The sequence below is a fragment of the Nerophis ophidion genome, linkage group LG12 (genome assembly GCF_033978795.1).
Source record: "Nerophis ophidion isolate RoL-2023_Sa linkage group LG12, RoL_Noph_v1.0, whole genome shotgun sequence".
Classification (NCBI taxonomy): domain Eukaryota; kingdom Metazoa; phylum Chordata; class Actinopteri; order Syngnathiformes; family Syngnathidae; genus Nerophis; species Nerophis ophidion.
The window spans coordinates 59,107,144-59,121,747 of record NC_084622.1 but is presented as its reverse complement, the minus strand read 5'-3'; the positions used below and the strand labels follow the sequence as shown (position 1 = coordinate 59,121,747).

At 42.9% G+C, this 14,604-nt stretch overlaps 1 protein-coding gene across 3 annotated transcripts in view; it reads left to right on the top strand.

The window, feature by feature from the left end:
- tspan33b (tetraspanin 33b) overlaps positions 1-14,604 on the top strand; it is a 116,447-nt gene that overhangs the window by 17,907 nt on the left and 83,936 nt on the right. For 2 of the 3 annotated variants that reach the window (XM_061917884.1, XM_061917882.1), the window contains exons 3-4: positions 9,011-9,138; positions 9,293-9,367. In XM_061917884.1, the coding sequence (XP_061773868.1) occupies positions 9,011-9,138; positions 9,293-9,367 (203 nt within the window). The remainder of the gene's footprint in view (positions 1-9,010; positions 9,139-9,292; positions 9,368-14,604) is intronic. The other variant, XM_061917883.1, reaches the window with a different exon arrangement.

The window sequence follows — 14,604 nt, the reverse complement described above, 5'->3', positions numbered from 1 at the left end:
GCAACTCAGTATTCTTCTTCCTCCAAACACCACGAGTTGAGTTTATACCAAAATGGATACATGGATGATACAGCAGAGGATTGGGAGAATGTCATGTGGTCAGATGAAACCAAAATAAAACTTTTTCTGTATAAACTCAACTTGTCGTGTTTGGAGGAAGAAAAATACTGAGTTGCATCCCAAGAACACCATCCCTACTGTGAAGCATGGGGGTGGAAACATCATGCTTTGGGGCTGTTTTTCTGCTAAGGGGACAGGACGACTGATCCGTGTTAAGGAAAGAATGAATGGGGCCATGTATCGTGAGATTTTGAGCCAAAACCTCCTTCCATTAGTGAGAGCTTTAATGCTTGACCAAATACTTATTTTCCACCATCATTTACAAATAAATTCTTTAAAATTCCTACAATGTGAATTCCTGGATTTTTTTTCCCATTCTGTCTCTCCCAGTTGAAGTGTACCTATGATGAAAATGACAGACCTCTGTCATCATTTGAAGTGGGAGAACTTGCACAATCGCTGGCTGACTAAATACTTTTTTGCCCCACTGTATAAATGTGAGCGCTAAATGTTTAAATCCAAACCTAATCTTAAATCTAAACCTAAATTTAAATATCAGCCTCTCAGTGCAGACACTCCAACACCTTTCTTACCGTGGAAGAAGGGAACACGATCGATGCTTAATGACAAATAATGCCAATAGAGTTGCATTTTAAAAAAAATATGTTAGATCCAAATGTGAGTGTGCATGGTGTGTTGCATAAAGACACTTAGACACCTTTAAAACATTTTGACGCCGAACTTCTGGGTTTGACAATGCATGGAGTTGATTCTCACACCGAGGCATGCAGTGTGCAAGAATACACTTATTTCTATTTTATGCGTCATTTTTTCATTTTGCTGTGCTCTTCCTTCATGATTGTGTCACATATGAACATTACAATGCTGTAAACAATGCGGTCAGCTGACAGAATCGTTTTGGATCGATTCTATAGTATGTCTTAATTGTGAGTTAAATTATAAAGACATGGGTATAGTGAGTGTGAATTAAAAAAATTTCCCCCCCTCATCTTACTTCCTTTTAACTCAAACTTTTTGGACAGTGGTGCTGTGTCGTGCTGCGAGGAGCAGTAAGATGGAGCAAAGTTATATGAAAGTGACCGCATTGTTTACAGCAGGGGTGCCCACTCTTTTTCTGCAGGCGAGCTACTTTTCAATTGACCAACTCGAGGGGATCTACCTCATTTATATATATCATTTATATTTATTTATTTATGAAAGAGACATTTTTGTCAACAAGTTAAATGTGTTTAATGATAATACAAGCATGTGTAACACATATAGATGTCTTTCTTTCATGAAGACAAGAATATAAGTTGGTGTATTACCTGATTCTGATGACTTGCATTGATTGGAATCAGACAGTAATGATGATAACGCCCACATTTTCAAATGGAGGAGAAAAAAGTCCTCCTTACTGTCCAATACCACATGAAAGTGGTTGGTTTTTGGCATTCCATTTGTCCAACTTGCATAATCGTTTTCAAACACTTTATAAGAAAAACATTGGCATCAAACTCCGTAGCTTGCTAGCTTATGCACGCTAGCTTTCTGGGACTCTTATTTTGTTAGCACAGGCAGGATGAAGCAAGCCTTTTATGGTGAAGACAGGAACTGTGCAGTCGCTCTTTAGAGTTTTGACAGTAGGTACGCTCAAGAATCTGTTGAAATATAAATGTGTTTCTCTCCGTCCGTCCTGTCAGTGATTTTTTTCTTAATAATGAGCTCGCAGCAGCCAGCGTCATCTCACAAGATCCTCGGGTGCCGAGAATGTCAAACAACTGACGAAAGTGAAGTCTCTGTGAAGATTGATGATAGCTCATTTTTAGGTCTATTTTTTTAATGCCTAAATGGCGATCGACTGACACACCCTCCGCGATCGACCGGTAGCTCGCGATCGACGTAATGGCCACCCCTGGTTTACAGCAATTAGAGATGCGCAGATAGGCAATTATATAATCCGCATCCGCATCTCCGAAGTCGTCATCCACCCGAACCAACATTTTATCAGGACCGTACCCGCCCGCCAACCGCCCGTTGAATTACATCAGAGGTTATCCACCTTTACCACTCACAGAACTATTTAAACCTGTTTCACAGAGTAATGATGACAATTGGAGTGGCTAACGTTCCCGCGACTATCCAATAGCGTTCATTCTGATTACAAGAATAAGGGTGTGCTGTGAGGCCATTGACTTAAACACCTTCAACAACATGTACGAACCGATTATTGGTCCGGCAACATGTTGTGTGCAGCTTCCGCAATTTCACGTTCAAGATTGAAAGGCATGCTGGGTGATACAGAGTACACTGATGGTTGTGATATAAACAACTGTAACACTTACTAATATGCGCCACGCTGTGAAGCCACACCCAGCAAGATTGACTAACACTTTTCAGGAGAACATCCTCACAGTAACACAACATAAACGCAACACAACAAATACCCATAATCCTTTGTATTCATGACACTCCTGAATACATTTTACATCCCCGTGCCCCCAACTCCGCCCACCGTACCAACGCACAGGGGGGGTTGTTTGCTGCTATTGGGGTGTATAAAATAGTCAGGTTGTGTCATGAATACAAAGGATTATGGGTATTTGTTGTGTTGCGTTTATGTTGTGTTATTGTGAAGATGTTCTCCCGAAATGTGTTTGTCGTTCTTAATTGGTGTGGCTTCACAGCGTGGCGCATATTACTAAGAGTGTTAAAATTGTTTATATCACAACCATTAACGGTGGCAGAGGGGTTAGTGCGTCTGCCTCACAATACGAAGTTCCTGCAGTCCTGGGTTCAAATCCAGGCTCGGGATCTTTCTGTGTGGAGTTTGCATGTTCTCCCCGTGAATGCGTGGGTTCCCTCCGGGTACTCCGGCTTCCTCCCACTTCCAAAGACATGCACCTGGGGATAGGTTAATTGGCAACACTAAATTGGCCCTAGTGTGTGAATGTGAATGTGAGTGTGAATGTTGTCTGTCTATCTGTGTTGGCCCTGCGATGAGGTGGCGACTTGTCCAGGGTGTACCCTGCCTTCCGCCCGATTGTAGCTGAGATAGGCGCCAGCGCCCCCCGCGACCCTGAAAGGGAATAAGCGGTAGAAAATGGATGGATGGATGGATAGTGTACTCTGTGTCACCCAGTATGCCTTGCAGTCGTGTTCGTGTTGCTGCGGAAGCCACACACAACATGATGCTGGATTGACAAGCAGATCGTACATGTTGTAGTAGGCGACAAAGCCAAAGGCTTCATAGCACGCACTAATACTTATTAACTGGGTGACTACCGGCAGTCATTCAGGAGAATAATAGCGTCTCTTATTGTCTTCTTCGCTTTGTGACACGGGTCTTAAATGGCACTTTGAATGGTAAAGGATACCGATCACAGAACCATGCATATCAAATATATCCGGCTGGTTCAACCGCCACCCGCCCGAATATAGTTAAAATCAATTTTTTCGTCTTGTCAACCGCCCGACCCGCAGTTTATACGCGGATGAGACCGCAAACTGCGCATCTCTAACAGCAATGTAATGTTCATATGTGACACAATCATGAAGTACGAGTGCAGCAAAATGAAGTAAGACCCATACAAATAGAAATAGGTGTATGGCATCAGACTGCATCACTCGATGTAAGAATCAATTCCATACATTGTTAGACGAGGCAGTGCAGCCTTGACGCTGTTTGAGTGTTTAGTTGTCTCTACACACTATGAACACTCATACGTTTGGAGCTACCATTTCTTTTTAAATGCAACTTTTTTGGCATTATTTGTCATTAACCATTCGTCGTGTTTCCTTCTTCCTCATTAAGAAAGGAGAATGAGTGTCTGCACTGACAGGCAGAGATGCATCGGATAAATATTTATCTTCACACTTGGCGAGTGATTTAGCGCTCACATTTAGATTTAGAGTCAAGATTTAGTTTTAGTTTTACGCTTGTTTAAGCTGGACAAACAAATCAGCTCCGTCGTTAACTCTAGCTTTTTTTAGCGACAACTCCTCGCAAAAATAAAACAGTAACGTCCACAGGCTGACTTTGAAAGAGGTACCCATGCGTTTGTGACGTCACGCCTGGATTACTTTAATTCTTTGCCTGCAGGACCGGACCCGGGTTCTCTCCAGCTACTGCAGCGCGTGCAGAATGCTGCTGCTTGTTTTTTGACCAGAACTAAGCGATGCAAGCACATAACCCTGTACTAGTCTCGCCTCTTTGACTCCAGTTACATTTAGAGTCCAATTTAAAATGTTACTTTTTGTATTTAAGTGCTTACACTGAGCAGCCCCGCCCTATCTAATTGAGTTGCTGCAGCCTTACTCTCCCTGCAGAACTCCGAGGTCTTCAGACCAACTCCTCCTGGCTGTGCCTAAAACCACGCTCAAAACCAGAGGAGATCTAGCCTTTTCCGTGGCAGGCCCTAGACCAGGGGTAGGGAACCTATGGCTCTAGAGCCAGATGCGGCTCTTTTGATGACTGCATCTGGCGCTCAGATAGATCTTAGCTGACATTGCTTAACACGATAATTAATGAATAACGTTAAAATTATAAAACATTCTCATGCATTTTAATCCAATCATGCGTTTTCTATCGCACCTGTCCAAGATGCTGCGTTAATGGTAAGAACTGGAACTGTTATATTTATTATTGGTTAGCTTTAGAATAAAATATGTTTTTAAAAATAATTAGAGACTTATTATACTCTAAAAACATTGGTCTTACTTAAAAATGCACGCATTTAGTTGTATTCAGTGTTAAAAAATATTATATGGCTCTCACGGAAATACATTTTAAAATATTTGACTTTTATGGCTCTCTCAGCTAAAAAGGTTCCCGACCCCTGGTCTAGACTGTGGAACATCCATCCGCGACTAGATCTTGCCAGTCCCTTTGCCAATTTCTCGGGTAAAAACTATTTTTTACTTCCTACCATTCAAATCCATTTAAGCAAGATATATTTGTTTATTTTTTGTTTTATACTTTTTTTCTGATATTTTTGCACTTTTTTTAAGGTATAATTACTTTTGTACTATTCATCCTACCATGTTAAAAAGTACAAGATGGCGGCGCCCGGAAATGACCCTGCACTCTTCAGCATCTACATGCTGCCGCTAGGTGACATCATACGCAAATACGGTATTAGCTTTCACTGTTATGCTGATGACACCCAACTCTACATGCCCCTAAAGCTGACCAACACGCCGGATTGTAGTCAGCTGGAGGCGTGTCTTAATGAAATTAAACAATGGATGTCCGCTAACTTTTTGCAACTCAACGCCAAAAAAACGGAAATGCTGATTATCGGTCCTGCTAGACACCGACCTCTATTTAATGATACAACTCTAACATTTGACAACCAAACAATTAAACAAGGCGACACGGTAAAGAATCTGGGTATTATCTTTGACCCAACTCTCTCCTTTGAGGCACACATTAAAAGCGTTACTAAAACGGCCTTCTTTCATCTCCATAATATCGCTAAAATTCGCTCCATTTTGTCCACTAAAGACGCTGAGATCATTATCCATGCGTTTGTTACGTCTCGCCTCGATTACTGTAACGTATTATTTTCGGGTCTCCCCATGTCTAGCATTAAAAGATTACAGTTGGTACAAAATGCGGCTGCTAGACTTTTGACAAGAACAAGAAAGTTTGATCACATTACGCCTGTACTGTATATACCTTTATATACATATATACATACATATATACCTATACTGTATATACCTTTATATACATATATACATACATATATACCTGTACTGGCTCACCTGCACTGGCTTCCTGTGCACTTAAGATGTGACTTTAAGGTTTTACTACTTACGTATAAAATACTACACGGTCTAGCTCCATCCTATCTTGCCGATTGTATTGTACCATATGTCCCGGCAAGAAATCTGCATTCAAAAGACTCCGACTTATTAGTGATTCCTAAAAACCAAAAAAAGTCTGCGGGCTATAGAGCATTTTCCGTTCGGGCTCCAGTACTCTGGAATGCCCTCCCGGTAACAGTTCGAGATGCCACCTCAGTAGAAGCATTTAAGTCTCACCTTAAAACTCATTTGTATACTCTAGCCTTTAAATAGACTCCCTTTTTAGACCAGTTGATCTGCCGTTTCTTTTCTTTTTCTTCTATGTCCCACTCTCCCTTGTGGAGGGGGTCCGGTCCGATCCGGTGGCCATGTACTGCTCGCCTGTGTATCGGCTGGGGACATCTCTGCGCTGCTGATCCGCCTCCGCTTGGGATGGTTTCCTGCTGGCTCCGCTGTGAACGGGACTCTCGCTGCTGTGTTGGATCCGCTTTGGACTGGACTCTCGCGACTGTGTTGGATCCATTATGGATTGAACTTTCACAGTATCATGTTAGACCCGCTCGACATCCATTGCTTTCCTCCTCTCTAAGGTTCTCATAGTCATTATTGTCACCGACGTCCCACTGGGTGTGAGTTTTCCTTGCCCTTATGTGGGCCTACCGAGGATGTCGTAGTGGTTTGTGCAGCCCTTTGAGACACTAGTGATTTAGGGCTATATAAGTAAACATTGATTGATTGATTGACATGTGACACTGCTTGCACAATTTTAAAAAAATCAATTCCTATGTCTGTACAGCACTTTGGCCAACCGGGGTTGTTTTAAAATGTGCTATATAAATAAATAAACTGAAACTAAACTCAACTTTTGTCCCTAAGGAGAAAGTTTCGCAGAACATTACTTATTTTAAGGTATACAGCAAGGATCTCTATCTGCTGCTAGGATTCTCAGACTTACTTGTGCATATTTTGGCTGCAGTATATTTTTCTATTGCATTACTGGTTTAGATTTTTAGATTGTGTTATGTTTTTATACTTATAGTTAGGGCTGTGATGATCCATCCCCATCCATCCATCTTCTTCCGTTTATCCGAGGTCGGGTTGCGGGGGCAGCAGCCTAAGCAGGGAATCCCAGACTTCCCTCTCCCCAGCCATTTTGTCCTGCTCTTCCCGGGGGATCCCGAGGCGTTCCCAGGCCAGCCGGGAGACATAGTCTTCCCAACGTGTCCTGGGTCTTCCCCGTGGCCTCCTACCGGTTGGACGTGCCCTAAACACCTCCCTAGGGAGGCGTTCGGGTGGCATCCTGACCAGATGCCCGAACCACCTCATCTGGCTCCTCTCCATGTGGAGGAGCAGCGGCTTTACTTTGAGTTCCTCCCGGATGGCAGAGCTTCTCACCCTATCTCTAAGGGAGAGACCCAAACTCATTTGGGCCGCTTGTACCCGTGATCTTATCCTTTCGGTCATGACCCAAAGCTCATGACCATAGGTGAGGATGGGAACGTAGATCGACCGGTAAATTGAGAGCTTTGCCTTCCGGCTCAGCTCCTTCTTCACCACAACGGATCGGTACAACGTCCGCATTACTGAAGACGCCGCACCGATCCGCCTGTCGATCTCACGATCCACTCTTCCCCCCCTCGTGAACAAGACTCCTAGGTACTTGAACTCCTCCACTTGGGGCAGGGTCTCCTCCCCAACCCGGAGATGGCACTCCACCCTTTTCCAGGCGAGAACCATGGACTCGGACTTGGAGGTGCTGATTCTCATTCCGGTCGCTTCACACTCGGCTGCAAACCGATCCAGTGAGAGCTGAAGATCCCGGTCAGATGAAGCCATCAGGACCACATCATCTGCAAAAAGCAGAGACCTAATCCTGCAGCCACCAAACCGGAACCCCTCAACGCCTTGACTGCGCCTAGAAATTCTGTCCATAAAAGTTATGAACAGAATGGGTGACAAAGGACAGCCTTGGCGGAGTCCAACCCTCACTGGAAATGTGTCCGACTTACTGCCAGCAATGCGGACCAAGTTCTGACACTGATCATACAGGGAGTGGACCGCCACAATAAGACAGTCCGATACCCCATACTCTCTGAGCACTCCCCACAGGACTTCCCGAGGGACACGGTCCAATGCCTTCTCCAAGTCCACAAAGCACATGTAGACTGGTTGGGCAAACTCCCATGCACCCTCAAGAACCCTGCCCAGAGTATAGAGCTGGTCCACAGTTCCACGACCAGGACGAAAACCACACTGTTCCTCCTGAATCCGAGGTTGGACTATCCGGCGTAGCCTCCTCTCCAGTACACCTGAATAAACCTTACCGGGAAGGCTGACAACAGCAATATGCAAAGTATGCAGCAGAAGTGTTACTACAAAAAGCTAGCAACACTATTAATTAGTTCTTTCATTTAAAAAGTCACCCGTGAGAGAATGAAGAATATTTAATAAATACAGCTTTAGTCAATTGACTTAGTTGTGATTTCCCTCTCTGCATGAAAGTTTAAAAGTAGCATATATTAATGCAGTAAGAATGTTTTAATGTATACACATAGAATCATCAAACTGCTGGGATTTTATGCATCAAGTGTTCATTCAAAGCCATGGCAAAATATCGTAATACATATCGTATATCGCAATATGGCATAAAAATATTGCGATATTAATAAAAGCCAATATCGCCCAGCCCTAGTTGAGGTACTGCATTATTGTGGCAAACTTCAATATACATCTTTCCTTTTACTTTGTTGCATTTAAGTTTTTTAAATTAGCTGAGGTCCGCAAAATATAATTCACAACTTTCAGATAAGAATGAGATTAGAAAAATCTGAGATGCCTCAGTAATGTTTTTCTCTTGACTGCCTGCAGCAGTTTTTGTAATTCATTCATGATACTATTTTATATGCACTTGATAGGCGGGGGGGAAAAAGGATTGACCTGGATTCATTTCACTAATTGCACTTGTCCTTGCTAACCCTAAACAAATCTCATGCACAGAGAGAAAGAGCATGAATGGAACATGGTCTGCCTGCATGCTTGCAAACAAACAAACAAAAAGAGCGAGTGAGAGTAGTGTGTGGAAATAACAAAGTGCTGCTGTCCATAACCAGGGTCTATCCCGTTTCTGTCTTTTCGCCAGACACGGTGCGGGACACGTTCCTGATCGACCCAGCTGTCATCCTAATTGTAGTGGGGGTGGTCATGTTCTTCATCACTTTCTGTGGCTGTGTTGGAGCCCTCCGAGAAAACATTCGCCTCCTCAAAACAGTAACATTCATACCAGACACATCACAAATATTGACGCTATAGCTGCTGTCTCATACAGATAGTTTCAATTTAATCCTGGACGAGGTCTTTCATCTCCTCTGTATTGACAAATCCGTCAGTTTTGTTTTGTCACATTCGTCTTTTCTGCTTTCAGTTCTCTTTCAGTCTGACTTTGGTTTTCCTCACCCAGCTGGCCGTAGCGATTCTGGGCTTTTTCTACGCAGAACAGGTAAGTGTCTCTTATTGTGATTTGTCCACAAAATGAAGTCAGTAATGCAAAGCATTTGAATTTATGGTTTAGTTCGGCATAAGCAACTATAAAAGCTGGATTATTTTTTAATAGGTTCACTTTTCCTGGCAGCTGCATAAGTATTCATGTGGAGAGACTAACCTCAGAAGAGAAAAACAGTCAAGAATGAACAGTTACGAAAAATAAAACACTGCCTGTCAGGGCTGGGCGATATGGCCTTTTATTAATATCTCGATATTTTTGGGCCATGTCGCGATACACGATATATACCTCGATATTTTGCCTTTACCTAGAATGAACACTTGATGCATATAATCACAGCAGTATGATTTTATGTGTCTGCATTAAAACATTCTTGTTTATACTTCATTAATATATGCCTATTTTAAACTTTCATGCAGAGAGGGAAATCACAATTATGTCAATTTACCAAAACTGTATTTATTAAACAGTTATTAAGCATTTCCAAAACAGAAAGTGCAAGATTGTCAGAACCATTTTAAAAAAGCTATTAGTGCACTTTTGTGCATGATGTCACTAAGATGACATATCAAAACAACACTAAATTAAAGTACACTTTTTGTACAGAACAATACTACAATAGTTTAAAACAAATAAAGTGCACTTTTGTGCATGATGTCACACAAGATATTTCAATAAGTGTCAAATAAAAATGAGCTGCATAATAGGAAATCAAATAGTGTATGTCCTTCGCTATGAGTTAAGTTCCTGCGGACGTTATCTCCTTCTGTTGTTGACTATTTTTTTTCATACGTGGTTGATCTGGAAATAGTGGTTTCGGCATTTTGTTGGTGTGGCCCCAAACGGAGATGTTGACATGCAGAGTTTCAAGCACTCCTTATTCTCTAGCGGGTGACTTTTCAAATGATGCTACATTAGCAATGGTGTAACTTTAAGTAGCAACGCTTTTGCCGCATAATTGTTGAACATCTTCCCGCTTGAAACCAAACCACCGGCAGACCATGGACCCCCTGCTGTTTTTCTTGGGAATTAATTCTTCCTTTGTTACCATAATCGCACTTTCTCTCTCGTATTACCACCCACACCACTCCGTTAGCATCACAGCTAACGTTACCATGTCGCTACCTGTCTGCTCCGCGGGAGCGTATGTCATTGTACACCTGACAGTATGTGACGTGTGTAAGAAGATGCACTTGTTTTAAGTCTCTGTGAGAAGGAGAGACAAGAAAGAGTGGGAAATGCATGCAGTGTAATGCCAGCAGCTAAAAGCAACTGTGTGAGACTATATACTCAAATATCACAATTATAGTCATTTTCTATATCACACAGAGACAACCGATTATATTGGTATATCCATCCATCCATCCATCTTCTTCCGCTTATCCGAGGTCGGGTCGCGGGGGCAACAGCCTAAGCAGGGAAACCCAGACTTCCCTCTCCCCAGCCACTTCGTCTAGCTCTTCCCGGGGGATCCCGAGGCGTTCCCAGGCCAGCCGGGAGACATAGTCTTCCCAACGTGTCCTGGGTCTTCCCCGTGGCCTCCTACCGGTTGGACGTGCCCTAAACACCTCCCTAGGGAGGCGTTCGGGTGGCATCCTGACCAGATGCCCGAACCACCTCATCTGGCTCCTCTCGATGTGGAGGAGCAGCGGCTTTACTTTGAGTTCCTCCCGGATGGCAGAGCTTCTCACCCTATCTCTAAGGGAGAGACCCAAACTCATTTGGGCCGCTTGTACCCGTGATCTTATCCTTTCGGTCATGACCCAAAGCTCATGACCATAGGTGAGGATGGGAACGTAGATCGACCGGTAAATTGAGAGCTTTGCCTTCCGGCTCAGCTCCTTCTTCACCACAACGGATCGGTACAACGTCCGCATTACTGAAGACGCCGCACCGATCCGCCTGTCGATCTCACGATCCACTCTTCCCTCACTCGTGAACAAGACTCCTAGGTACTTGAACTCCTCCACTTGGGGCAGGGTCTCCTCCCCAACCCGGAGATGGCACTCCACCCTTTTCCGGGAGAGAACCATGGACTCGGATTTGGAGGTGCTGATTCTCATTCCGGTCGCTTCACACTCGGCTGCGAACCAATCCAGTGAGAGCTGAAGATCCCGGCCAGGTGAAGCCATCAGGACCACATCATCTGCAAAAAGCAGAGACCTAATCCTAATTTGCTCAATATGATTTTTTAAATTTTTTTTTTGTATGGAGCCATTGTTGTGTAATGATAAAAGTGTGCTTGAATTAGTTGGGTTTTACATACAAAGTGTATCATTTAGAGAAGGTTTAATGTAATATTGCACGCTGCAAAGGGTAAACAGACTTCCACGTTGTTTTTCAATAAGACAGACAGAATAAAATCTGATTTGCATCAAAGGTTATTGTGCAGAAATATTGCGCAAGTTTCCTTGTTGGCTTTTCTCTCCTGCTTGTATTTTCATAGATTCCTGCGCTGACCTTCTGTAACATCCAATACACAGTCTGCATGTTCCGAGCAGTCCTAATGAACTGCGGTAAAACAGGCCGTGGAAGAAGGGTAAGGGGATATTTTGTAGGCAGACGTATTGTGGAGGAATGCTTCATTTAAATAATAAAAAGGGAAAAAAATGGTCTTGGTGTGTACGGATGACCTTTTCTGGTGGCTTTCTGGTTAGATTCCTTGGCAGTGAAGACAAGGCAGTGAAAAATGTTGGCGATATTTTTGTAATTGCTTTCTGGAATCAGGTTGTCTGATATGTCCTTGGTTTCCCCTGAAATATGTTACTTTGTTGCAACAAAAGACACTTAATGGCAGCTTGATTGCGGCCAGTGAGAAGAATTAAGCCCTGAACAGAACTATAATGCATTTTATTTGTCACAAGTAACATTTCCCAACAACATTGCAGAAAACAAATTAGCCACTCAGTATTATCAACCAAAAAACACCAAACAAGAGTGACTCTGACTCTGTAAAATGGAAACTCAACCTCATTAAATACTTTTTAATGCTGTCTTTTATGGGCATGTCATTAAATTACCATGAGAGAGAATTGTAGAAAACAAATTGACAGCATTATTTTTCAGTTGTGCTGATGCTAAATTAGTTGGTAGTAAGTGTGTTAAAAAATGGTCAACTCACGATGCAATACAGTCTAAGTCTAAGAATACATATAGGACTCAAGATATTAAATCCTGTATTTTTCGGACTATAAGTCCCTCCGGAGTATAAGTCTCATATGCCGAAAATGCATAATAAAGAAGAAAAAAAACATATATAAGTCACATTTTTGGGGGAAATTTATTTGAAAACCCAACACCAAGAATAGACATTTGAAAGGCAATTTAAAATAAATAAAGAATAGTGAACAAGAGGCTGAATAAGTGTACGTTATATGAGGCATAAATAACCAACTGAGAAGGTGCCTGCTATGTTAACCTAACATATTATGGTAAGAGTCATTCAAATAACTATAACATAGAGAACATGCTATACCTTTACCAAACTATCTGTCACTCCTAATCGCTTAATCCCATGAAATATTTTACGTTTATGACTTGGACTTGAACGTGGATTGTTTTCCCGAGGTGCCAAGCGAATGGAGTGGAAAGGGCGTGAAGGTAAAGACATCTTTTTATTTTGACACTATAAAAAACAGGCAAACAAAAGGCGCGCACAATGGCGGTACAAAAACTTGGCTATGAAAAACAAAAGGCAAAACTATGGGCATAAACTAAAACTTGCACAATGGCAGAACTATGAATAACCAAAACGATAACACTCTCTGTGACCGAAACAAGGGGCATGGATCATTGGCATGGATAGCAAGGTGCGTAGCAGCTGATGGAGGGTTAATAGACTGTGGTAAGGAGGTGATGTTACCTGGTAACTGTGGCTTAAATAATACTATGGTGATTGGTGGAAACAGGTGCGTGACATGGGGACAAGGTGAAAACTAATTGGTTGGCATGGTAATAAGACAAACAAGGAAGTGGAAAAACAAGAAATAATGGAGCCTTCAGCAAAACAGAACTTAACTAAACAAAAACATGAAAAGGCATGAGATTTAGTCTCTTACGTGAATGAGCTAAATAATATTATTTGATATTTTACGGTAATGTGTTAATAATTTCACACATAAGTCGCTCCTGAGTACAAGTCACACCCCCGGCCAATTTATGATAAAAAACTGTGACTTACAGTCCGAAAAATACGGTACTCACAATACGATATAGAAGTAACCCAATAAAGATTTGTTTCACACGTTTTTATCGATCAGAAGCAATTTAACTGCAAACATTAAACAGTGTATGTGTTTTGTTTCACTTTTCTTTTTATTTCTACTTTTCTTAAACATAATGTTGTTCAATCATTGTTTTAGTGAAGAACAACTAAATAACACATTAAGATAAAACATTTTCTTACATAGAAATATTTCCTGCTTAACTTAAAACTGCAGCATCGCGTGGACATCGGGGGCGGTACCTCTGGATTGGCAGACCGGGGTGGTGGTCCCTCTCTTTAAGAAGGGGGACCGGAGGGTGTGTTCCAACTATCGTGGGATCACACTCCTCAGCCTTCCCGGTAAGGTTTATTCAGGTGTACTGGAGAGGAGGCTACGCCGGATATTCGAACCTCGGATTCAGGAGGAACAGTGTGGTTTTCGTCCTGGTCGTGGAACTGTGGACCAGCTCTATACTCTCGGCAGGGTTCTTGAGGGTGCATGGGAGTTTGCCCAACCAGTCTACATGTGCTTTGTGGACTTGGACAAGGCATTCGACCGTGTCCCTCGGGAAGTCCTGTGGGGAGTGCTCAGAGAGTATGGGGTATCGGACTGTCTTATTGTGGCGGTCCGCTCCCTGTATGATCAGTGTCAGAGCTTGGTCCGCATTGCCGGCAGTAAGTCGGACACGTTTCCAGTGAGGGTTGGACTCCGCCAAGGCTGTCCTTTGTCACCGATTCTGTTCATAACTTTTATGGACAGAATTTCTAGGCGCAGTCAAGGCGTTGAGGGGTTCCGGTTTGGTGACCGCAGGATTAGGTCTCTGCTTTTTGCAGATGATGTGGTCCTGATGGCTTCATCTGACCGGGATCTTCAGCTCTCGCTGGATCGGTTCGCAGCCGAGTGTGAAGCGGCCGGAATGAGAATCAGCACCTCCAAATCCGAGTCCATGGTTCTCGCCCGGAAAAGGGTGGAGTGCCATCTCCGGGTTGGAGAGGAGACCCTGCCCCAAGTGGAGGAGTTCAAGTACCT